This window comes from Nerophis ophidion, linkage group LG04 (genome assembly GCF_033978795.1).
Source record: "Nerophis ophidion isolate RoL-2023_Sa linkage group LG04, RoL_Noph_v1.0, whole genome shotgun sequence".
In the NCBI taxonomy this organism is placed as follows: Eukaryota; Metazoa; Chordata; class Actinopteri; order Syngnathiformes; family Syngnathidae; genus Nerophis; species Nerophis ophidion.
This window is the reverse complement of record NC_084614.1, coordinates 4,729,412-4,755,609: the sequence shown is the minus strand read 5'-3', so window position 1 is coordinate 4,755,609 and position 26,198 is coordinate 4,729,412. Positions and strand designations below refer to the sequence as shown.

At 37.0% G+C, this 26,198-nt stretch overlaps 1 protein-coding gene across 2 annotated transcripts in view; it reads right to left on the bottom strand.

Annotated features, from left to right (window-relative positions):
* Positions 1 to 26,198, bottom strand: part of LOC133550770 (neurobeachin-like) — an 84,726-nt gene that overhangs the window by 31,726 nt on the left and 26,802 nt on the right. For both annotated transcript variants that reach the window (XM_061896791.1, XM_061896792.1), the window contains exons 7-20: positions 25,104 to 25,212; positions 24,838 to 25,004; positions 23,478 to 23,602; positions 23,196 to 23,345; positions 17,054 to 17,190; positions 16,878 to 16,995; positions 16,708 to 16,810; positions 16,530 to 16,645; positions 4,859 to 4,971; positions 2,824 to 2,964; positions 2,616 to 2,735; positions 767 to 919; positions 529 to 693; positions 379 to 468 (exon numbers count right to left, since the gene is read on the bottom strand). In XM_061896791.1, coding sequence (XP_061752775.1) covers positions 379 to 468; positions 529 to 693; positions 767 to 919; positions 2,616 to 2,735; positions 2,824 to 2,964; positions 4,859 to 4,971; positions 16,530 to 16,645; positions 16,708 to 16,810; positions 16,878 to 16,995; positions 17,054 to 17,190; positions 23,196 to 23,345; positions 23,478 to 23,602; positions 24,838 to 25,004; positions 25,104 to 25,212 — 1,807 coding nt within the window. The remainder of the gene's footprint in view (positions 1 to 378; positions 469 to 528; positions 694 to 766; positions 920 to 2,615; positions 2,736 to 2,823; positions 2,965 to 4,858; positions 4,972 to 16,529; positions 16,646 to 16,707; positions 16,811 to 16,877; positions 16,996 to 17,053; positions 17,191 to 23,195; positions 23,346 to 23,477; positions 23,603 to 24,837; positions 25,005 to 25,103; positions 25,213 to 26,198) is intronic.

Genomic DNA, 26,198 nt, shown 5'->3' with positions numbered 1-26,198 from the left:
GAAAGTAAACAGAAACAAAAACAGGACATGAACAGGAATGAAAAATGGATGTAAACAGGAATGAAAACAGTAAGTTCACAAGTGTGAACACAGGATGTAAAGAAGAACCAAAACAGGAGGTAAACAATAATCGAAACAAGAAATAAACAATAAGTAAAACAGAAAGTAAACAGGAATGAAAAGAGGAAGTAAACAACATTGAAAAGACTCCAGACTTTTCCTGTTTGTTTGAGATTGTCATTGCTGCCCCAAGTGGTGGAAAAGTGCACTACAACCGAGTACAGCCCACAGCTGAGAAACAGATACTTTTTGGCGGCCCCGACCCTATGGTTAAGAAACCCAGTTCTAGAAGAACACGCTGATACGGAGGCGTCTCACCAGGTGCATGGCGGAGGAGCGAGGTGGGTGTGGCTCGATGAGGAGCTGCGAGGGGATCTGCCCGCACGTCTGAATCTGCGCCTCCATCGCCTGCCGCCGCAAAACACAGCCGTCAGCATCGGCGTGGGAGCCGTTGCCGTGGCGACCCACCTCTCTCTGCGGCGCCTCCAGGGCGTCCAGGTTGACGGCGCCCTCGTAGGACAGGAAGTTGAAGACGTTGAGCGCCCGCACGGCCTCGGGCCCTCGCTGCTTGTAGCCGAAGATCAGGTCGATCCACTGGTGGAGCTGACACGACACGAACTCGCTCTCCAGCGCCTGGACGGGATGGGCGGGGTCAGTGTGAAGCCACGCCCCCCCACAGCACAATGGCCAACAGCCGCCGCCTCACCATGCGGTTGATGCGCACAAAGTCCTCGGGTTTCTTGGCCCACACGGGGAGCTCCACGTCGCAGACAGGAAGGCCGTCGTCGCGCACGCCCAGCTCGTACTCGTTGCTGTTGACGAACATCTCGGGCAGGTAGTAGAACTCCGGGGTGAGCTCCTGCAAGACACAGGGCACCGTCTCACTCCGCCAGAGCATAAGAAGACCTCACCTGGCTAACATTTTGAGCTCGTGGTCAGGCTAACAAAAGCTCCTGTTTTTTTTTTTTCTTTACCGATGGTATTAGAGATTTTAGAAGAGTGTTTTTCAACCTTTTTTTGAAAAAATTTGGAAATTGTAAAACGCGGAACTCAGTTGAGAGTAAAAAGTTGTTGTCACAATTGTTGGATATGACTTTAAAGGCCTACTGTAATGAGATTTTCTTGTTCAAACGGGGATAGCAGGTCCATTTTATGTGTCATACTTGTCCATTTCGCGCTATTGCCGTATTTTTGCTGAAAGGATTTAGTAGAGAACGTCGCAACTTTTGGTCGCTAATAAAAAAAGCCTCGCCTGTACCGGAAGTAGCAGACGATGTGCGCGTGACGTCACGGGTTGTGGAGCCCCTCACATCTGAACATTGTTTACAATCATGGCTACCAGCAGCGAGAGCGATTCGGACCGAGAAAGCGACGATTCCCCCATTAATTTGAGCGAGGATGAAAGATTTCTGGATGAGGAAATTTAGAGTGAAGTGAAGTGAAGTGAATTATATTTATATAGCGCTTTTCTCTAGTGACTCAAAGCGCTTTACATAGTGAAAGCCAATATCTAAGTTACATTTAAACCAGTGTGGGTGGCACTGGGAGCAGGTGGGTAAAGTGTCTTGCCCAAGGACACAATGGCAGTGACTAGGATGGCGGATACGGGAATCGAACCTGCAACCCTCAAGTTGCTGGCACGGCCACTCTACCAACCGAGCTATGCCGCCCCCCAGGTGAGTGAAGGACTAGAAAAAAAAAAAAGTAAAAAAAAAAAAGGCTATTGCAGTGCCAGCGATTTAGATGTTTTTAGACACATTTACTAGGATAATTCTGGAATTATCTTTATTCTTTATTGTCGATAATAGAGGTAATCTATTGGTTTTGTTCATGATCAGTAGCGCTTTTTCTATTGGTATTTGTATTGCTCCAGTTTTAGTGTAAAAATGCTCATTGTCATTACTATATTATTTATTTCACTAACTGCTTATTTGCTATCACTTTTACGATCATATTTGTACATATTATGTATGTGCTGGTGTTGTTCTATTGTTGTTGTTGTTGTATTTGCTGTTGTTGTTTTTGTCTCTCTGTCTAATCCCCCTCTTATCCCCACAATTTCCCCCTCTGTCTTCCTTTTTTTCCTCTTTTTATCCCCTCCTGCTCCGGCCCGGCTGCACAAAATGATAATATAAATACATTTAATAAAGTCACATTCAAATAAGACAACAAGAGAAGTATCTTACACTTCTCTTTTGTAAAGTAATTTTGAACAGGCGATATGGGCATCTACATCAACTGAAATGTTGTTAAAGTTAAGGATTGTTGTGATTTCTGATCATTTGTGAGGGCGGCAAAAGGACTTCTGTGCGTGTGCACTTGTCTTTGACTAAGAGATCATTAATTCATTAACTCCTCAGTATGTTTGACATGAAGTATTTCACTTTATAATTTGATCAAAGTGGACAAACCTTCGCTAAAGTATGGACTTTTGCAGAGGCTGGAACCAATTAATCATATCGACATTGTTTCTTATGGAGAAACTTGCTTCACTTGACATAGTAGCTACATTCACGAGGACACTTCATTAGGTACAGCATTTCAGAGTGAGTTACCTTGACGTCGGCCGTGTCCCTCTGGCAGTTCCTCCATGAGCGCCCGATGCCAGAGAAGGACCGGTCCGGATGGTCGAACTTTCCGCCGTTGGCGTTGAGAAAGAAGGTGGTGAAGGGCTCCTGCACGCATACACACACACACACACACACACACACACAATGAGCACAGTGGCCCGAGCGAGTTCCACGTTCAAACCCCGACTCTCACTATTCTGAGCATCCACATGAGGGTGGAGTGCGCGGTGGAGTAGAGGGTGGTGTAGTGGTCGGGCGGCGTGCTGTCGTCGTCCCACGTCTCGTAGCGCTCGGCGTAGAAGGCGGCTCGCTTGGGATTCAGAGCTCCGATTGGCTGCGGGAACCAAGAGAGGGTCCAACGTGAGCGAGAGAGGATGGAAACACTTCACAGGCAGACTGTGAAGCTTTAGAACAGGGGTGTCCAAACATTTTCACCTGGGGGTCGCATTGGGCTAAAAAAGTGTATACATACATACATATACATACAGTATATATATATACATACATACATACATACATACATATATATATATATATATACACATATATATATATATATATATATACATACAGTATACATACGTATATATATATATATATATACACATGTACACACACATACATACATATATATATATATATACACACACATATATACATATATATACACACACATATATATATATATATATATACATATATATATACATAGTGTATATAAATATATACATACAGTGCATATATTTACATACATATACATATATACTTTATGTATATATGTGAATTGTGGGTAAATGTGAATTATATTTATATAGCGCTTTTCTCCAGTGACTCAAAGCGCTTTACATAGTGAAACCCAATATCTAAGTTACATTTAAACCAGTGTGGGTGACACTGGGAGCAGGTGGGTAAAGTGTCTTGCCCAAGGACACAACGGCAGTGACTAAGATGGTGGAAGCGGGAATCGAACCTGCAACCCTCAAGTTGCTGGCACGGCCGCTCTACCAACCAAGCTAAAGCGCTTATATATACATACATATAAACATATATGTATACATACATACAGTATACATATATACTGTATGTATATATACATATATATATAAACATACATATATACACATACATGCATACATATACATACATATGTATATATATATATATATATACATATGTATGTATATACATACATATGTATATACACATACATATATATGTATATGTATACATATATATATATACATACATATGTATATATATGTAAATATATACATATATATATATACATACATATGTATATATATACATACATAAGTATATATATATATACACACACACATATATACAGTATATATATTTACACACATATACACTGTATGTATATTTACATAGCTATACATGCATATACAGTATATAAGCATACATATATACATACATACAGTATATATATTTACATGCATATATATACACACATATATAAACATACATATATATAAATATACATAGAAACATACATATATATAAACATACATACAGTACTTTTATATGTATATACATATGTATATATATATATATATGTATACATACATATCTATACAGCATAAATACATATATACATATATATAGACAAGGTTTCTGTGGTTTATCCGTTATACCGTGTTCAATACCGGGGTAGAGCGGAATATACGTTAGGTCAGGAATAAACACATAGGCTATATCATCCCTACAAGCCTGTTTCGCAGGTTTCCTGCTCTTCAGGGGAAATGAAATAAAATATAAATAAAATCCATATACATATATACATACATGTGTATGAATGATCATATCATATAAAAATTATAATGTATAATTAACAATATTAAGCATGTGAGTTACTTCTGTGACGACCTCCTTAAAGTTTAGTAATCAATCAGAAATATCGAGCCGCTAAAATGTGCCAAACATGATAAGTGTGGACAGAGTTTTGCATTTTTCCCTTAATGATTTGTAATAGATTTAAATGGATGTCATTTTGAATTGTTTATGGCGCATTGTTTGTTATCTGATGACTTTTTGTGTTGGTTTTTGTATTTTTTTCCACCATGACTAGGGAAGGTTGTTTGCATTTGGCCATATAAGTAAATGCCATTCCGAGCACAATTGAAGTTGCACACTATTTGGCAAGATTACGTGAAAACATGTCCTAACGGGACAACTGTTACTCACAGCGTCGTAACGCTCAAACAAACCTTGGAAAGGTCTCGGAAGTTTCCGGGCAATGTGAGGTCCAGCTCCTCCGAGTCGTAGTTGGTCAGGACCCAGGGGAAGATGGGGTACTGGTTCAGATCGTTGTAGGTCCTCCCTGCAGGACCAGAGATAAAACATGTCCACGGTAAATCTTTTGACTCGATGCTATGGATGTTGCAGAGTCAAGCTACGCGCTAGCTACGCGTTAGCAGGGCCGGCCCCATGTATAAACACTCTGATCTTCATGAATATGCAGAATGTATGCTGATATCAACAACACCCACTATACTGGGAGGACAAATATCATTATTTAGCACATGCAATGTGATTTAGCAAGTCTGAAACTGTTCCGCAAACACTGTTTTGCATCTTTATTGTGATTTATCGAGTCTGAAACTGTTCCGCAAGCACTGTTTTGCAACTTTATTGTGATTTATCAAGCCTGCAACTGTTCTGCAAGCACTGTTTTGCACCTTTATTGTGATTTATCGAGACTGAAACTTTTCTATCAGCACTGTTTTGCAACTTTATTGTGATTTATGGAGCTTGAAATTCTTCTGCCAGCACTAATTTGCATCGTTATTGTGATTTATCAAGCCTGCAACTGTTCTGCAAGCTCTGTTTTGCATCTTTACTCTGATTCATCAAGCCTGCAACTGTTCTGCAAGCACTCTTTTGCATCTTCATTGTGATTTATCAAGCCTGAAACTGTTCTGCCAACATTGTTTTGCATCTTCGTTGTGATTTAACGAGCCTGAAACTGTTCTGTGAGCAGTTTTTGCATCTTTATTGTGATTTATCGAGCCTGAAATATTCTGCCAGCATTGTTTTGTATCTTCATTGTGATTTATCAAGCCTGCAACTGTTCTGCCAGCACTCTTTTGCATCTTCATTGTGATTTATCAAGCCTGAAACTGTTCTGCCAACATTGTTTTGCATCTTCGTTGTGATTTAACGAGCCTGAAACTGTTCGGTGAGCAGTTTTTGCATCTTTATTGTGATTTATCGAGCCTGAAACTATTCCGCCAGCAGTGTTTTGTATCTTCATTGTGATTTATCCAGCCTGAAACTGTTCTGCAAGCACTGTTTTGTAACTTTATTGTGATTTATCGAGCTTGAAACTGTTCTGCCAGCAGTGTTTTGCATAGTATCGTGATTTATCAAGCCTGAAACTGTTCTGCGAGCAGTGTTTTGCATCTTTATTGTGATTCATCGAGCCTGAAACTCTTCTGCCAGCACTGTTTTGCAACTTTATTGTGATTTATGGAGCTTGAAACTGTTCTGCCAGCAGTGTTTTGCATTGTATCGTGATTTATCAAGCCTGAAACTGTTCTGCGAGCACTGTTTTGCATCTTTATTGTGATTCATCGAGCCTGAAACTCTTTTGCCAGCACTGTTTTGCAACTTTATTGTGATTTATGGAGCTTGAAACTGTTCTGCCAGCAGTGTTTTGCATTGTATCGTGATTTATCAAGCCTGAAACTGTTCTGCGAGCACTGTTTTGCATCTTTATTGTGATTTATCAAGCCTGAAACTGTTCTGCGAGCACAAGTTTGCATCTCTAATGGGATTTATCGAGTCCGAAACTGTTCTGCCAGCACTGTTTTGCATCTTTATTGTGATTTATCGAGCCCAAAACTGTTCAGCGAGCACGGTTTTGCATCTTTATTGTGATTTGTCGAGCCTGAAACTGTTCAGCGAGCACGGTTTTGCATCTTTATTGTGATTTGTCGAGCCTGAAACTGTTCAGCGAGCACGGTTTTGCATCTTTATTGTGATTTGTCGAGCCTGAAACTGTTCAGCGAGCAGGGTTTTGCATCTTTATTGTGATTTATCGAGCCTGAAACTGTTCACCGAGCACGGTTTTGCATCTTTATTGTGATTTATCGAGGCTGAAACTGTTCTGCGAGCACTTTTTTGCATCCGTAAATAAATATAAAACATCTTAGAGTGCATTTTTTTCCATTTGGGTTGTCTTTTTGTTGTTCGTCCGTGTTGATGGGCTCATAATGCCCATCCAACTTGAAGCTGAAATATTCCCACAATGGGACATTTGGCTTTGTATTCATATTTTTCCACTGCAGCACACACAAATTTACTGTTTCTTTTAATACTTTTAATTGGCCAGGAGGCAAAGGACGCGAGGCTCAACAATTCCAATTAGCGGACATGTCAGTCACTCAAATCCTGGTGAGGGGGTAGAAAAAAAAAACTGAAAAACCTCCGCCTCTTGCGGTTATTTATCGCACAGATTAAAACCTAGAAGTCGATTCGATATCGATTAATAGTCCAGCCAGAGCAGAAAACTGGAACACGATATAAACGTGTTTTATATTGGTTGATATCGACAATTATTGTTATTTTTTATGACCTACAAACATTTTATTGAACACATTTTTATCGATATTGATTACTTGCCTATCGCGATACATATTGATCACGTTTTATCACCCAGTCATGGTTATAAATTTTCATAGAAATAACATTACAAAGCTTCCTTTTTAACAACTTTCTTAATTCAGTTTTTTAAAATTAGGAAAATCCAGTAGCGGGGGTCAGCAACTTTAGCGCCGCCCTAGTGGCTCCCAGAAGCTTTTTCAAAAACGTATGAAAATGGAAAAATATATATATTTTTGTTTGAATATGGTTTCTATAAGAGTACAAACATGTCACAAACCTTCCTAATTTTCAGAAAGCCCACTGTTTATTTTGTTTGTGTTTATGCTTCAGAGTATTTGGCGAGCGCTGTTTTGTCCTACTAATTTCCACGGTCTTTGAACTCATCGTATTTGACGCAACAGTTTGTTTACATGTGCAACTTCCTCCGACGCTGCCACAGACTGACGTGTTTTAAGCCTCTCCTTCTCTGTCTCATTTTGTCCACCAAACGTTTTATACTGTGCGTGAATGCCCAAAGGTGAGCTTTGTTGATGTTATTGACTTGTGTGGAGTGTGAATCAGGCATTTTTGGTCAGTGCATGACTGCAAGCTAATCCATGCTAACATGCTATTTAGGCTAGCTGCATGTACATATTGCATCATGATGCCTCGTTTGTTGGTATATTTAATTTCCTTTACTCCTGTCCTCTGCATTTAATTTATATATCTCATGACACATTATCTGTAAGTAATATTAGCTGCATTTTGTTGTTCCAGACCACAGCAAACGTTACCCAGCTAGCAAAGATTGTGATAAATCCATTAGAAGAAGCCTTTAACTTGGACACACACATCTATACCTTTGGCCATTCTAAGACAGTCATTTCTAGGAGTTATCTCACCTTCTGGGAAGTTTTACTAATGTTGTAAAAATGTGTTGAATAAATGTAAAAATTTCAACATTTTTGCCAACGAAGATTTGCGGCAGCCTGCGACACAGTCATTTTGATAGTAGGCTAATGTAACTAATATAAACACTTACATCATGTGTTGCCTTCATTATAACACTTATATAAGGCTTTTAAAGTCATTTTGATAGTAGGCTAATATAAACACTTGCATCATGTGTTGTCTTCATTATAACACTTATATAAGACTTTTGAAGTCATTTTGATAGTAGGCTAATATAGACACTTACATCATGTGTTGTCTTCATTATCATATTTGCATAAGACTTTTAAAGTCATTTTGATAGTAGGCTAATACAGACACTTACATCATGTGTTGTCTTCATTATAACACTTATATAAGGCTTTTAAAGTCATTTTGATAGTAGGCTAATATAAACACTTGCATCATGTGTTGTCTTCATTATAACACTTATATAAGACTTTTGAAGTCATTTTGATAGTAGGCTAATGTAACTAATATAGACACTTACATCATGTGTTGCCTTCATTATAACACTTATATAAGGCTTTTAAAGTCATTTTGATAGTAGGCTAATATAAACACTTGCATCATGTGTTGTCTTCATTATAACACTTATATAAGACTTTTGAAGTCATTTTGATAGTAGGCTAATATAGACACTTACATCATGTGTTGTCTTCATTATCATATTTGCATAAGACTTTTAAAGTCATTTTGATAGTAGGCTAATACAGACACTTACATCATGTGTTGTCTTCATTATAACACTTATATAAGACTTAAAGTCATTTTGATAGTAGGCTAATATAGACACATCATGTGTTGTCTTCATTATAACACTTATATTAGACTTTAAACTCATTTTGATAGTAGGCTAATACAAACATTTAAGGCTTTTAAACTCATTTTGATAGTAGGCTAATATAGACACTTACATCATGCGTTGTCTTCATTATAACACTTATATAAGACTTTTAAAGTAATTTTGATAGTAGGCTAAAATAGACACTTACATCATGTGTTGTTTTCATTACAACATTTGCCCAAGACTTTTAAAGTAATTTTGATAGTAGGCTAATATAGACACTTGCATCATGTGTTGCCCTCATTACAATACTTATATAATACTTTTAAAGTAATTTTGATAGTAGGCTAATATAGACACTTACATCATGTGTTGTCTTCATTATAACACTTATATAAGACTTAAAGTCATTTTGATAGTAGGCTAATATAGACACATCATGTGTTGTCTTCATTATAACACTTATATTAGACTTTAAACTCATTTTGATAGTAGGCTAATACAAACATTTAAGGCTTTTAAACTCATTTTGATAGTAGGCTAATATAGACACTTACATCATGCGTTGTCTTCATTATAACACTTATATAAGACTTTTAAAGTAATTTTGATAGTAGGCTAAAATAGACACTTACATCATGTGTTGTTTTCATTACAACATTTGCCCAAGACTTTTAAAGTAATTTTGATAGTAGGCTAATATAGACACTTGCATCATGTGTTGCCCTCATTACAATACTTATATAATACTTTTAAAGTAATTTTGATAGTAGGCTAATATAGACACTTACATCATGTGTTGTCTTCATTATAACACTTATATAAGACTTAAAGTCATTTTGATAGTAGGCTAATATAGACACATCATGTGTTGTCTTCATTATAACACTTATATTAGACTTTAAACTCATTTTGATAGTAGGCTAATACAAACATTTAAGGCTTTTAAACTCATTTTGATAGTAGGCTAATATAGACACTTACATCATGCGTTGTCTTCATTATAACACTTATATAAGACTTTTAAAGTAATTTTGATAGTAGGCTAAAATAGACACTTACATCATGTGTTGTTTTCATTACAACATTTGCCCAAGACTTTTAAAGTAATTTTGATAGTAGGCTAATATAGACACTTGCATCATGTGTTGCCCTCATTACAATACTTATATAAGACTTTTAAAGTCATTTTGATAGTAGGCTAATATAGACACTTACATCATGTGTTGTTGTCTTCATTATAAAATTTGCATAAGACTTTTAAAGTCATTTTGATAGTAGGCTAATACAACTAATATAGACACATCATGTGTTGTCTTCATTATAACACTTATACTAGACTTTTAAAGTCATTTTGATAGTAGGCTAATAGAGACACTTGCATCATGTGTTGTCTTCATTATAACACTTATATAAGACTTTTAAAGTAATTTTGATAGTAGGCTAATATAGACACTTACATCATGTGTTGTCTTCATTATAACACTTATATAAGATTTTTAAAAGTGATTTTGATAGTAGGCTAATATAGACACTTACATCATGTGTTGTTGTCATTATAACAATTATATAAGACTTTTAAAGTCATTTTGATAGTAGGCTAATATAGACACTTACATCATGTGTTGTCTTCATTATAACACTTATATAAGACTTTTAAAGTCATTTTGATAGTAGGCTAATATAGACACATCATGTGTTGTCTTCATTACAACAATTATATAAGGCTTTTAAAGACATTTTGATAGTAGGCTAATATAAACACTTATATAAGACTTTCAAACTCATTTTGACAGTAGGCTAATATAGCTAATATAGACACTTGCATCATGTGTTGTCTTCATTATAACACTTATATAAGATGTTTAAAGTCATTTTGATAGTAGGCTAATACAAACACTTATATAAGACTTTTAAACTCATTTTGATAGTAAGCTAATATAGACACTTACATCATGTGTTGTCTTCATTATAACACTTATAAAGACTTTTACAGTCATTTTGATAGTAGGCTATTATAGACACTTACATCATGTGTTGTCTTCATTATAACACTTATATAAGATTTTTAAAAGTGATTTTGATAGTAGGCTAATATAGACACTTACATCATGTGTTGTTGTCATTATAACAATTATATAAGACTTTTAAAGTCATTTTGATAGTAGGCTAATATAAACACTTATATAAGACTTTCAAACTCATTTTGACAGTAGGCTAATATAGCTAATATAGACACTTGCATCATGTGTTGTCTTCATTATAACACTTATATAAGATGTTTAAAGTCATTTTGATAGTAGGCTAATATAAACACTTATATAAGACTTTTAAACTAATTTTGATAGTAGGCTAATATAGACACTTACATCATGTGTTGCCTTCATTATAACACTTAAATAAGACTTTTAAACTAATTTTGATAGTAGGCTAATATAGACACTTACATCATGTGTTGTCTTCATTATAACACTTATATAAGACGTTTAAAGTCATTTTGATAGTAGGCTAATATAGACACTTACATCATGTGTTGCCTTCATTATAACACTTATATAAGACATTCAAAGTAATTTTGATAGTAGGCTAATATAGACACTTACATCATGTGTTGTATTCATTATAACACTTATATAAGACTTTTAAAGTCATTTTGATAGTAGGCTAATATAGACACTTACATCATGTGTTGCCTTCATTATAACACTTAAATAAGACTTTTAAACTAATTTTGATAGTAGGCTAATATAGACACTTACATCATGTGTTGCCTTCATTATAACACTTAAATAAGACTTTTAAACTAATTTTGATAGTAGGCTAATATAGACACTTACATCATGCGTTGTTGTCATTAGAACACTTATATAAGACGTTTAAAGTCATTTTTATAGTAGGCTAATATAGACACTTACATCATGTGTTGCCTTCATTATAACACTTAAATAAGACTTTTAAACTAATTTTGATAGTAGGCTAATATAGACACTTACATCATGTGTTGCCTTCATTATAACACTTAAATAAGACTTTTAAACTAATTTTGATAGTAGGCTAATATAGACACTTACATCATGTGTTGCCTTCATTATAACACTTATATAAGACTTTTAAACTAATTTTGATAGTAGGCTGATATAGACACTTACATCATGTGTTGCCTTCATTATAACACTTAAATAAGACTTTTAAACTAATTTTGATAGTAGGCTAATATAGACACTTACATCATGCGTTGTTGTCATTAGAACACTTATATAAGACGTTTAAAGTCATTTTGATAGTAGGCTAATATAGACACTTACATCATGTGTTGCCTTCATTATAACACTTAAATAAGACTTTTAAACTAATTTTGATAGTAGGCTAATATAGACACTTACATCATGTGTTGCCTTCATTATAACACTTATATAAGACGTTTAAAGTCATTTTGATAGTAGGCTAATATAGACACATCATGTGTTGTCTTCATTATAACATTAATATAAGACTTTTAAAGTAATTTTGATAGTAGGCTAATACAGGCACTTACATTATGTGTTGTTTTCATTATAACACTTATATTAGACTTTTGAAGTCATTTTGATAGTAGGCTAATAAAGACACTTAAATCATGTGTTGCCTTGATTATAACACTTATATAAGACGTTCAAAGTGATTTTGATAGTAGGCTAATATAGACACTTATATAAGACTTTTAAACTCATTTTGATAGTAGGTTAATATAACTAATATAGACACTTACATCATGTGTTGCTTTCATTATAACACTTACATAAGACATTTAAAGTAATTTTGATAGTAGGCTAATATAGACACTTACATCATGTGTTGCCTTCATTACAACATTAATATAAGACTTTTAAAGTCACTTTGATAGTAGGCTAATATAGACACTTACATCATGTGTTGCCTTCATTATAACACTTATATAAGACGTTCAAAGTCATTTTGATAGTAGGCTAATACAAACACTTATATAAGACTTTTAAACTCATTTTGATAGTAGGCTAATATAACTAATATAAACACTTACATCATGTGTTGTCTTCATTATAACACTTATATAAGACTTTTAAAGTCATTTTGATAGTAGACTAATATAAACAATTATATAAGACTTTCAAACTCATTTTGATAGTAGGCTAATATAAACACTTATATAAGACTTTTAAACTCATTTTGATAGTAGGCTAATATAACTAATATAAACACTTACATCATGTGTTGCCTTCATTATAACACTTATATAAGACGTTTAAAGTCATTTTGATAGTAGGCTAATATAAACACTTATATAAGACTTTTAAAGTCATTTTGATAGTAGGCTAATACAAACACTTATATAAGACTTTTAAACTAATTTTGATAGTAGGCTAGTATAACTAATATAGACACTTACATCATGTGTTGCCTTCATTATAACACTTATATAAGACGTTCAAAGTCATTTTGATAGTAGGCTAATATAGACACTTATATAAGACTTTTAAACTCATTTTGATAGTAGGCTAATATAGACACTTACATCATGTGTTGTCTTCATTATAACACATAAGACTTTTAAAGTCATTTTGATAGTAGACTAATATAAACACATCACGTGTTGTCTTCATTATAACACTTTTATAAGACTTTTAAAGTAATTTTGATAGTAGGCTAATATAAAAAACTTACACCATGCATTGTCTTCATTATAACACGTATATAAGGCTTTTAAAGTCATTTTGATAGTAGGCTAAAATAGACACTTACATCATGTGTTGTCTTCAATATAACATTGATATAAGACTTTTAATCTCATTTTGATAGTAGGCTAATATAGACACTTATTCAAGGCTTTCAAAGTCATTTTGATAGTAGGCTAATATAGACACATCATGTGTTGTCTTCATTATAACATTAATATAAGACTTTTAAACTCATTTTGATAGTAGGCTAATATAGACACTTACATCATGTGTTGCCTTCATTATAACACTTATATAAGGCTTTTAAAGTCATTTTGATAGTAAGCTAATATAGACACTTACATCATGTGTTGTCTTCAATATAACATTTGTATAAGACTTTTAAAGTCATTTTGATAGTAGGCTAATATAGACACATCATGTGTTGTCTTCATTATAACACTTATATAAGACTTTTAAAGTCATTTTGATAGTAGGCTAATATAGACACTTACATCATGTGTTGTCTTCATTATAACACTTATATAAGACATTCAAAGTCATTTTGATAGTAGGCTAATATAACTAATATAGACACTTACATCATGTGTTGTCTTCATTATAACACTTATATAAGACTTTTAAAGTCATTTTGATAGTAGGCTAATATAGACACTTACATCATGTGTTGTTGTCATTATAACACTTATATAAGACATTCAAAGTCATTTTGATAGTAGGCTAATATAGACACTTATTCAAGGCTTTCAAAGTCATTTTGATAGTAGGCTAATATAGACACATCATGTGTTGTCTTCATTATAACATTAATATAAGACTTTTAAACTCATTTTGATAGTAGGCTAATATAGACACTTACATCATGTGTTGCCTTCATTATAACACTTATATAAGGCTTTTAAAGTCATTTTGATAGTAAGCTAATATAGACACTTACATCATGTGTTGTCTTCAATATAACATTTGCATAAGACTTTTAAAGTCATTTTGATAGTAGGCTAATATAGACACATCATGTGTTGTCTTCATTATAACACTTATATAAGACTTTTAAAGTCATTTTGATAGTAGGCTAATAAAGACACTTAAATCATGTGTTGCCTTGATTATAATATTTGCATAGGACTTTTAAAGTCATTTTGATAGTAGGCTAATACAAACACTTATTTAATGGTTTTAAAGTCATTTTGATAGTAGGCTAATATAGACACTTACATCATGTGTTGTCTTCATTATAACACTTATATAAGACGTTCAAAGTGATTTTGATAGTAGGCTAATATAGACACTTATATAAGACTTTTAAACTCATTTTGATAGTAGGTTAATATAACTAATATAGATACTTACATCATGTGTTGCCTTCATTATAACACTTACATAAGACATTTAAAGTAATTTTGATAGTAGGCTAATATAGACACATCATGTGTTGCCTTCATTATAACATTAATATAAGACTTTTAAAGTCACTTTGATAGTAGGCTAATATAGACACTTACATCATGTGTTGCCTTCATTACAACATTAATATAAGACTTTTAAAGTCACTTTGATAGTAGGCTAATATAGACACTTATATAAGACTTTTAAAGTCATTTTGATAGTAGGCTAATATAAACACTTATATAAGACTTTTGAACTAATTTTGATAGTAGGCTAGTATAACTAATATAGACACTTACATCATGTGTTGCCTTCATTATAACACTTATATAAGACGTTCAAAGTCATTTTGATAGTAGGCTAATATAAACACTTATATAAGACTTTTAAACTCATTTTGATAGTAGGCTAATATAGACACTTACATCATGTGTTGCCTTCATTATAACACTTATATAAGACTTTTAAAGTCATTTTGGATAGTAGGCTATTAAAGCTAATATAGACACTTACATCATGCGTTGTCTTCATTATACCACTTATATAAGGCTTTTAAAGTCATTTTGATAGTAGGCTACTCTAGCTAATATAGACACGTAATGTGTTGTCTTCATTAAAACACTTATATAAGACTTTTAAAGTCATTTTGATAGTAGGATAATATAAACACATCACATGTTGTCTTCATTATAACACTTTTAAAAGACTTTTAAAGTAATTTTTAATGATAGGCTAATATAAAAAACTTACATCATGTGTTGTATTCATTATAACATTTATATTAGACTTTTAAAGTCATTTTGATAGTAGGCTAATACAGACACTTACACCATGCATTGTCTTCATTATAACACTTATATAAGGCTTTTAAAGTCAATTTGATAGTAGGCTAAAATAGACACATCATGCGTTGTCTTCATTACAACATTTGCATAAGACTTTTAAAGTCATTTTGATAGTAGGCTAATATAGCTAATATAGACACTTACATCATGTGTTCTCCTCATTATAGCACTTATATTAGACTTTAAACTCATCTTGATAGTAGGCTAATACAAACACTTACTCAAGGCTTTCAAAGTCATTTTGATAGTAGGCTAATATAGACACTTGCATCATGTGTTGTCTTCATTATAACATTTAAATAAAGCTTTTAAACTCATTTTGATAGTAGGCTAATATAGACACTTACATCATGTGTTGTCTCCATTATAATACTTATATAAGACATTCAAAGTCATTTTGATAGTAGGCTAATATAGACACTTACATCATGTGTTGTCTTCATTATAACATTTAAATAAAGCTTTTAAACTCATTTTGATAGTAGGCTAATATAGACACTTACATCATGTGTTGTCTCCATTATAATACTTATATAAGACATTCAAAGTCATTTTGATAGTAGGCGATCACAGCAACCTAAACCATGCCAGCGCTAGCATCACATTGCACTGGGTCACATGACCCGCCGACCTGCGATGGTGTTGAGGAACATGAGGTACTCAAAGTTGGAGATCTCCCTGCGCTGCCAACGCTGCGTCATGTTGGACGACTTGAAGAGCTGGCGGGGCGTGGCCAAGGAGATGCGCCTGCCACACACGCCAAACACATGGTCAACACGCCGTGTCGTAGCCCCAGGCGGTCTACCTACCTGGCCTGCGGCAGACCGTAGCTGGTTCCCACCCCCACCCGCGGGAGGCTGTAGACCACCCTCTTCACCGTGGCCGGGTCGGGGAAGTTAAACATGACGGAGGCTGACGGAGAGGAGGAGGAAGAAGTCAACATGGCAGTCAGACATGGGGGAGGACGCGCGTGTCGTACTTCTGTTGGCCATGAAGACCTCCAGGCCCGTGTTGTGCAGCAGGTAGCGCCTGGAGAAGACCGCCCGGATCTCGCTGAACATCCACTTGCCGTGTAGACCCTCCGAGTAGGCCAGCACCTGAACGCACCACAGTTATAGTATAACACAGACACAGGACGGAGTTGGGGGTGCCTACTTTAGCGTCAGCTTTCTTGAAGGCGGGGTCCTCTTCGTCCACCTCGAAGTATATCTCGGTGGTGGTGATGGACAGGGTGCCGCGGGCCACCACCACCGGCGCCACCAGCTGGGCCGGCGTGCTCAGCACCACGGGACCTGAGGGGTCAGTTAGCGACAGTTAGCGTCAGGAGACGCTCAGGTTGCAGTATGATTAGTTGTGATTGGTCATCCTTCGTAAACAATAATAGAGTGGCGAGAAATTGCCGTTGTTAAGGGGGCGCTTCAACCGGGAGACGCACCTCGAACATACTTGCCAACCCTCCCGAAATTCAGCGCCTCACCCGAAAACCTCCCGGAAGAAATTATCTCCCGAAATTCAGCCGGAGCTGGAGGCCACGCCCCCTCCAGCTCCGTGCGGACATGAGTGGGGGGCAGCCTGTTTTTACGTCCACTTTCCTGGTATATAAACAGCTTGCCTGCCCAACCACATTCACCAGGATATGTTGCCATCTCCTGGTGAATGTTGGCTATAGCGTTATGGGGTTGCCTTTTGATTGGCCAACGATTTACGTGGTGTTGTGCACCTGACGGCAAGTGAGGGAGTCTGTTCTGATTCCTGAAGCCCACGTATTTGATGGATGGCGTAGGAAATTCAACTATTTATTTTATTTATATATATAATAAAATACATATATATAGCTAGAATTCACTGAAAGTCAAGTATTTCATACAAATATATATATTTATATATGAATAGGCTGTAAATATACTCCTCCCCTCTTAACCACACCCCCGCCCCAACTACGCCCCCCCCACCTCCCGAAATCGGAGGTCTCAAGGTTGGCAAGTATGCCCTCCAATCTGACCCGAGGAGCGCCTTTGTGAGTAAATCAAGATGTTTCAGCTAAGAAGTAAAGCTTTGGTTTAATTGGGTTAACATTATTAGCCTTTTCTTGAAGACTGAACACAGAATAATACATGTTTATTTCAAAATAACTTCCTGTTAGCCTCAGTAACTTCCTGGTAGCTTAGGTAACTTCCTAATGTCTCACTAACTTCCCGTTGACCTCACTAACTTCCTGTTAGCCTCACCAACTTCCTGTTAGCCTCACCAACTTCCTGTTAGCCTCACCAACTTCCTGTTAGCCTCACAAACTTCCTGATAGTCTCACTAACTCCCTGTTAGGCTCACTAACTTCCTGTTAGCCTCACTAACTTCCTGATAGCCTCACTAACTTCCTGATAGCCTTGCTAACTTCCTGGTTGCCTCTCGCTAACTTCCTGGTAGTCTAGCTAATTTCCTTGTAGCCTCGCTAAAGTCCCGGAATTCAAACAATACATATATATTTCAAAATAACTTCCTGTTAGCCTCAGTAACTTCCTGGTAGCTTAGGTAACTTCCTAATGTCTCACTAACTTCCCGTTGACCTCACTAACTTCCTGTTAGCCTCACCAACTTCCTGTTAGCCTCACCAACTTCCTGTTAGCCTCACCAACTTCCTGTTAGCCTCACAAACTTCCTGATAGTCTCACTAACTCCCTGTTAGGCTCACTAACTTCCTGTTAGCCTCACTAACTTCCTGATAGCCTCACTAACTTCCTGATAGCCTTGCTAACTTCCTGGTTGCCTCTCGCTAACTTCCTGGTAGTCTAGCTAATTTCCTTGTAGCCTCGCTAAAGTCCCGGAATTCAAACAATACATATATATTTCAAAATAACTTCCTGTTAGCCTCACTAACTTCTTGGTAGGTTAGGTAACTTCCTAATAGTCTCACTAACCTCCCATTGACCTCACTAACTTCCTGTTAGCCTCATTAACTTCCTGGTAGCCTGTTAGCTTCCTGTTAGCCTCACTAACTACCTGGTAGTCTAGCTAGCTTCCTGGTAGCCTCACTTACTTCCTGTTAGCCTCACTAACTTCCTGTTAGCCTCACTAACTTCCTGATAGCCTTGCTAACTTCCTGGTTGCTTCTCGCTAACTTCCTGGTAGTCTAGCTAATTTCCTGGTAGCCTCGCTAAAGTCCCGGAATTCAAACAATACATATTTATTTCAAAATAACTTCCTTTTAGCCTCACTAACTTCCTGGTAGCTTAGGTAACTTCCTTATAGTCTAAATAACTTCCCGTTGACCTCACTAACTTTCTGTTAGCCTCACCAACTTCCTGTTAGCCTCACCAACTTGCTGTTAGCCTCACAAACTTCCTGGTAGCCTCACTAACTTCCTGGTAGCCTCATTAGCTTCCAGTTAGCCTCACTAACTTCCTGATAGCCTTGCTAACTTCCTGGTTGCCTCCCACTAACTTCCTGGTAGTCTAGCTAATTTCCTGGTAGCCTCGCTAAAGTCTCGGAATTCAAACAATACATATTTATTTCAAAATAACTTCCTGTTAGCCTCACTAACTTCTTGGTAGGTTAGGTAACTTCCTAATAGTCTCACTAACTTCCCATTGACCTCACTAACGTCCTGTTAGCCTAACCTACTTCCTGTTAGCCTCATTAACTTCCTGGTAGCCTCACTAGCTTCCTGGTAGCCTCATTAGCTTCCTGTTAGCCTCACTAACTTCCTGGTGGTCTAGCTAGCTTCCTGGTAGCCTCACTTACTTCCCGTTAGCCTCATTAACTTCCTGTTAGCCTCACTAACTTCCTGATAGCCTTGCTAACTTCCTGGTTGCTTCTCGCTAACTTCCTTGTAGTCTAGCTAATTTCCTGGTAGCCTCGCTAAAGTCCCGGAATTCAAACAATACATATTTATTTCAAAATAACTTACTGTTAGCCTCACTAACTTCCTGGTATCTTAGGTAACTTTCTGGTAGCCTGGCTAACTTCCTGTTAGACTGGCTAACGTCTTGTTAGCCTCACCAACGTCCTGGTAGTTTAGCTATCTTTCTGGTAGACTGGCTAACTTCCTGTTAGCCTCACTAACTTCCTGATAGCCTTGCTAACTTCCTGGTTGCTTCTCGCTAACTTCCTGGTAGTCTAGCTAATTTCCTGGTAGCCTCGCTAAACTCCCGGAATTCAAACAATACATATTTATTTCAAAATACCTTCTTGTTAGCCTCACTAACTTCCTGGTAGCTTAGGTAACTTCCTAATACTCTAAATAACTTCCCGTTGACCTCACTAACTTCCTGTTAGCCTCACCAACTTCCTGTTAGCCTCATTAACTTCCTGGTAGCCTCACTAGCTTCCTGATAGCCTCGTTAGCTTCCTGTTAGCCTCACTAACTTCCTGGTAGTCTAGCTAGCTTCCTGGTATCCTCGCTTACTTCCTGTTAGCCTAACTAACTTCCTGGTAGTCTCACTAACTTCCTGTTAGCCTCACAAACTTCCTGATAGCCTCACAAACTTCCTGATAGCCTTGCTAACTTCCCGGTTGCCTCTTGCTAACTTCATGGTAGCCTAGCTAATTTCCTGGTAGCCTCGCTAAAGTCCCTGAATTCAAACAATACATATTTATTTCAAAATAACTTACTGTTAGCCTCACTAACTTCCTGGTATCTTAGGTAACGTTCTGGTAGCCTGGCTAACTTCCTGTTAGACTGGCTAACTTCTTGTTAGCCTCACCTACGTCCTGGTAGTTTAGCTATCTTTTTGGTAGACTGGCTAACTTCCTGTTGGACTGGCTCACTTCCTGCTGGACTGGCTACCTAACTGGTAGTCTCGCTATCCTTCTGGTAGACTGGCTGACTTCCTGTTAAGACGGGCTAACTTCCTGTTAGACTGGTTAACTTCCTGTTAGCTTCAACAACTTCCTGTTGGACTGGCTAACTTCCTGTTGGACTGGCTAACTTCCTGTTGGACAGGCTAACTACTTGGTAGACTGGCTATCCTTTTAGTAGACTGGATAACTTCCTGTTAGCCTTGCCAACTTCCTGGTCGTCTATCTATACTTCTGGTAGATTGGCTAACTTCCTGTTGGACTTGCTAGCTTCTAGGTAGCTTCACCAACTTCCTGGTAGCCTAGCTGTCTGCCTGGTAGACTGGCTATCTTCTTGGTCGGCTCACTAACTTCCAAATAGACTGGAACACTTCCTGTTAGACTGTCTCACTTCCTGTTGGACTAGCTAACTTCCTGGTAGCCTGACTATTCTTCTGGTGGCCTGGCTAACTTCCTGTTAGACTAGATAATTTCTTGTTAGACTGGCTAACTTCCTCTTGGATTAGCTAACTTCTTGTTAGATTGGCTAACTTCCTGTTAGCCTCACCAACTTCCTGGTAGTCTAGCTATCCTTCTGGTAGCCTGCCTTACTTCCTGGTAGTCTAGCTATCCTTCTGGTAGCCTGCCTTACTTCCTGTAAGCCTCACCAACTTCCTGGTAGTCTAGCTATCCTTCTGGTAGACTAGTTAACTTCTTGTTACACTGGCTAACTTCCTGTTATTCTCACCCACTTCCTGGTAGCCTAGCTATCCTTCTGGTGGACTGGCTAACTTCCTGTTGGACTGGCTAACTTCCTGTTACACTGGCTAACTTCTTGTTAGCCTCACCAACTTCCTGGTAGTGTAGCTATCCTTCTGGTAGACTAGTTAACTTCCTGTTAGACTGGCTAACTTCTTGTTATTCTCACCCACTTCCTGGTAGCCTAGCTATCCTTCTGGTGGACTGGCTAACTTCCTGTTAGACTGGCTAACTTCCTGTTACACTGGCTAACTTCTTGTTAGCCTCACCAACTTCCTGGTAGTGTAGCTATCCTTCTGGTAGCCTGCCTTACTTCCTGTTAGCCTCACCGACTTCCTGGTAGTCTAGCTATCCTTTTGGTAGCCTGCCTTACTTCCTGTTAGCCTCACCAACTTCCTGGTGGTCTAGCTATCCTTCTGGTAGACTAGTTAACTTCCTGTTAGACTGGCTAACTTCCTTTTATTCTCACCCACTTCCTGGTAGCCCAGCTATCCTTCTGGTGGACTGGCTAACTTCCTGTTAGACTGGCTAACTTCCTGTTACACTGGCCAACTTCTTGTTAGCCTCACCAACTTCCTGGTAGTCTAGCGATCCTTCTGGTTGCCTGCCTTACTTCCTGTTAGCCTCACCAACTTCCTGGTGGTCTAGCTATCCTTCTGGTAGACTAGTTAACTTCCTGTTAGACTGGCTAACTTCCTTTTATTCTCACCCACTTCCTGGTAGCCTAGCTATCCTTCTGGTGGACTGGCTAACTTCCTGTTAGACTGGCTAACTTCCTCTTACACTGGCTAACTTCTTGTTAGCCTCACCAACTTCCTGGTAGTCTAGCTATCCTTCTGGTAGCCTGCCTTACTTCCTGTTAGCCTCACCAACTTCCTGGTGGTCTAGCTATCCTTCTGGTAGACTAGTTAACTTCCTGTTGGACCTGCTAACTTCCTGTTATTCACACCCACTTCCTGGTAGCCTAGCTATCCTTCTGGTGGACTGGCTAACTTCCTGTTAGACTGGCTAACTTCCTGTTACACTGGCTAACTTCTTGTTAGCCTCACCAACTTCCTGGTAGTCTAGCTATCCTTCTTGTAGACTGGCTAACTTCCTGTTAGACTGGCTAACTTCTTGTTAGCCTCACCAACTTCCTGGTAGCCTAGCTATCCTTCTGGTAGACTGGCTAACTTCCTGTTAGCCTCGCCAACTTCCTGGTGGTCTAGCTATCTTTCTGGTAGACTAGTTAACTTCCTGTTAGACTGGCTAACTTCCTGTTATTCTCACCCACTTCCTGGTAGCCTAGCTATCCTTCTGGTGGACTGGCTAACTTCCTGTTACACTGGCTAACTTCTTTTTAGCCTCACCAACTTCCTGGTAGTCTAGCTATCCTTCTGGTAGACTGGCTAACTTCCTGTTAACCTCACTTCCTAGTAGCCTTCCTAGAAGCTAGGATAAAAATTTTAGTATTCATCAAATTTGAATAATAAACGATGGATAAATGTTGTTTTCTTGTATTTCTCTTGACTGAAACTCCAAGTTGATTAATGAATTGATCGCGTTTTGATTGGCATTAGCATTAGCATTAGCGTTAGCATAGCTCCATCATGGCCGTCATCTGGTCGGCTGTTAGTGCTAACAGTTGAAAGCACCAACTTGCCTCTGGACGTAAAGAGACGTGGGCGGAAAGGAACTAGGAGTGAAGAACAGTTTGGTGTTTAGTCACCAGGGGGCGCATGTGTCGTCGTTGTTGTTGTTGTTGTTGTTGTGGCCTTCATCTTACCTGCAAGGTTGTCAATCTCTTTCTCCTGCAGAAGGCTGACCGTGTCATCGTCGCCCTCCAGCATCAACTCCGCCTCCGGGTTCTGCGCCACCACTGATTGGCTGCGGAAGCTCTTTTTGGACTTAGGCTCCTCCCCTTCTTCCTCGGTGCCTATTGTAGCACATTTTTAATGAATGAGCGTCTGCAGTTTAATGTAGCACAATGTCCTAGTACAATGTACAAATAACAGTATAGTACAATGTACAACAGTATAGTACAACAGTGTAGTAAAAGGTGACTGACCGTAGTCCTCAATAGCTTTGAGTGACACGTCGGCGTGGGTGGAGCCAAAAGCGTTTCTCACGAATCTCCGCCTCCTCCTCAAGTCGTCCTCCCAGTAGTCCAGACGCCAGAAGTCGTGCAATTGGCTGAGGAGAGGAAAGGGGAGGAGCCAACAAGTGTCAAGTCATCGGCTCCATCTCGCTTTTTTATTATCGATATAAACTGCATCTAACTGTATTATACATTTAAGTGTATTATTATTATTATATACATCATTTAACTGTATTATTATATATTTAACTGTAGTATTATTATTATATACATCATTTAACTGTATTATTATATATTTAAATGTATTATTATTATTATATACATAATTTAACTGTGTTATTATATATTGAACTGTATTATTATTATTATTATATACATCATTTAACTGTTATTATATATTGAACTGTATTATTATTATATACATCATTTAACTGTATTACTATATATTGAACTGTATTATCATTATATACATCATTAAACTGTGTTATTATATATTGAAGTATATTATTATTATTATTATTATATACAGCATTTAACGGTATTATTATATATTGACCTGTATTATTATTATATACATCATTTAACTGTATTATATATTGAACTGTATTATTATTATATACAGCATTTAACGGTATTATTATATATTGACCTGTATTATTATTATATACATCATTTAACTGTATTATATATTGAACTGTATTATTATTATATACATCATTTAACTGTATAAATATATATTGACCTGTATTATTATATACCTCATTTAACTGTGTTATCATTATTATATACATCATTTAACTGTATTATTAAATATTGAACTGTATTATTATTATTATTAAATACAGCATTTTACTATACAATTATATATTGACCTGTATTATTATTATTATATACATCATTTAACTGTATTACTATTACTATATACAGCATTTAACTGTATTAATATATATTAACCCATATTATTAATATTATATAAATAATTTAACTGTATTATTATATATTGACCTGTATTATTATTATATACATCATTTAACTGTATTATATATTGAACTGTATTATTATTAATATATACATCATTTAACTGTATCATTATATATTGAACTGTATTATTATTACTATATACATCATTTAACTGCATTATTATTACTATATACATCATTTAACTGTATTTTTACATACTGACCTGTATTATTATTATTATTATATACATAATGTATACATTGGGCTGTATTATTACTATTGTACACATCATTTAAGTGTATGATTATTATATACAGTATAGAAGTGTGTTGTTTATCATGACATGTGGCGTCACATGACAGGAAGTGACCTCTGAGACATGGTCCCCCAGGCTCCGTGCTTATTGGTCAGGATGTTGAGGATCTTCTGCTTCAGCTGGTTGGCGGTCACGTGATCTCGGTGCTTGGCGGCGCTGATCAGGTGGTCGCACATCTTCTCCTCCTCGCGCCGGTCGGCGGCGTACTGTGCACAGTTGGACTAGCAGGGCGCCAGGAAGAGATGATGATTATTATTATTATTTATTATTATTATTATTATTATTTATTATTATTATCATTATTATTAGTGTTTGCCCACCTCAAACTCGGCGTGTTTGTGCACGTCTTCGGCTCGCTGTCGGTTGAGGATGAACTCAGCCTCGTTGGCCACACGCACGATGTGATCCTTCATGGCGTGGCACAGAAGTCTGAGCACAAACACAACATCAACACTTATACCTCTCCTTAAACACAACATCAACACTTATACCTCTCCTTAAACACAACATCAACACTTATACCTCTCCTTCTGGTCACGCACACAAACAACATCAACACTTATACCTCTCCTTAAACACAACATCAACACTTATACCTCTCCTTAAACACAACATCAACACTTATACCTCTCCTTAAACACAACATCAACACTTATACCTCTCCTTAAACACAACATCAACACTTATACCTCTCCTTCTGGTCACGCACACAAACAACATCAACACTTATACCTCTCCTTAAACACAACATCAACACTTATACCTCTCCTTAAACACAACATCAACACTTATACCTCTCCTTAAACACAACATCAACACTTATACCTCTCCTTAAACACAACATCAACACTTATACCTCTCCTTCTGGTCCCGCACATAAACACAACATCAACACTTATACCTCTCCTTAAACACAACATCAACACTTATACCGCTCCTCCTGGTCCCGCACATAAACACAACATCAACACTTATACCTCTCCTTCTGGTCCCGCACATAAACACAACATCAACACTTATACCTCTCCTTGAACGCAACATCAACACTTATACCTCTCCTTAAACACAACATCAACACTTATACCTCTCCTTCTGGTCCCGCACATAAACACAACATCAACACTTATACCTCTCCTTAAACACAACATCAACACTTATACCTCTCCTTCTGGTCCCGCACATAAACACAACATCAACACTTATACCTCTCCTTAAACACAACATCAACACTTATACCGCTCCTCCTGGTCCCGCACATAAACACAACATCAACACTTATACCTCTCCTTCTGGTCCCGCACATAAACACAACATCAACACTTATACCTCTCCTTGAACGCAACATCAACACTTATACCTCTCCTTAAACACAACATCAACACTTATACCTCTCCTTCTGGTCCCGCACATAAACA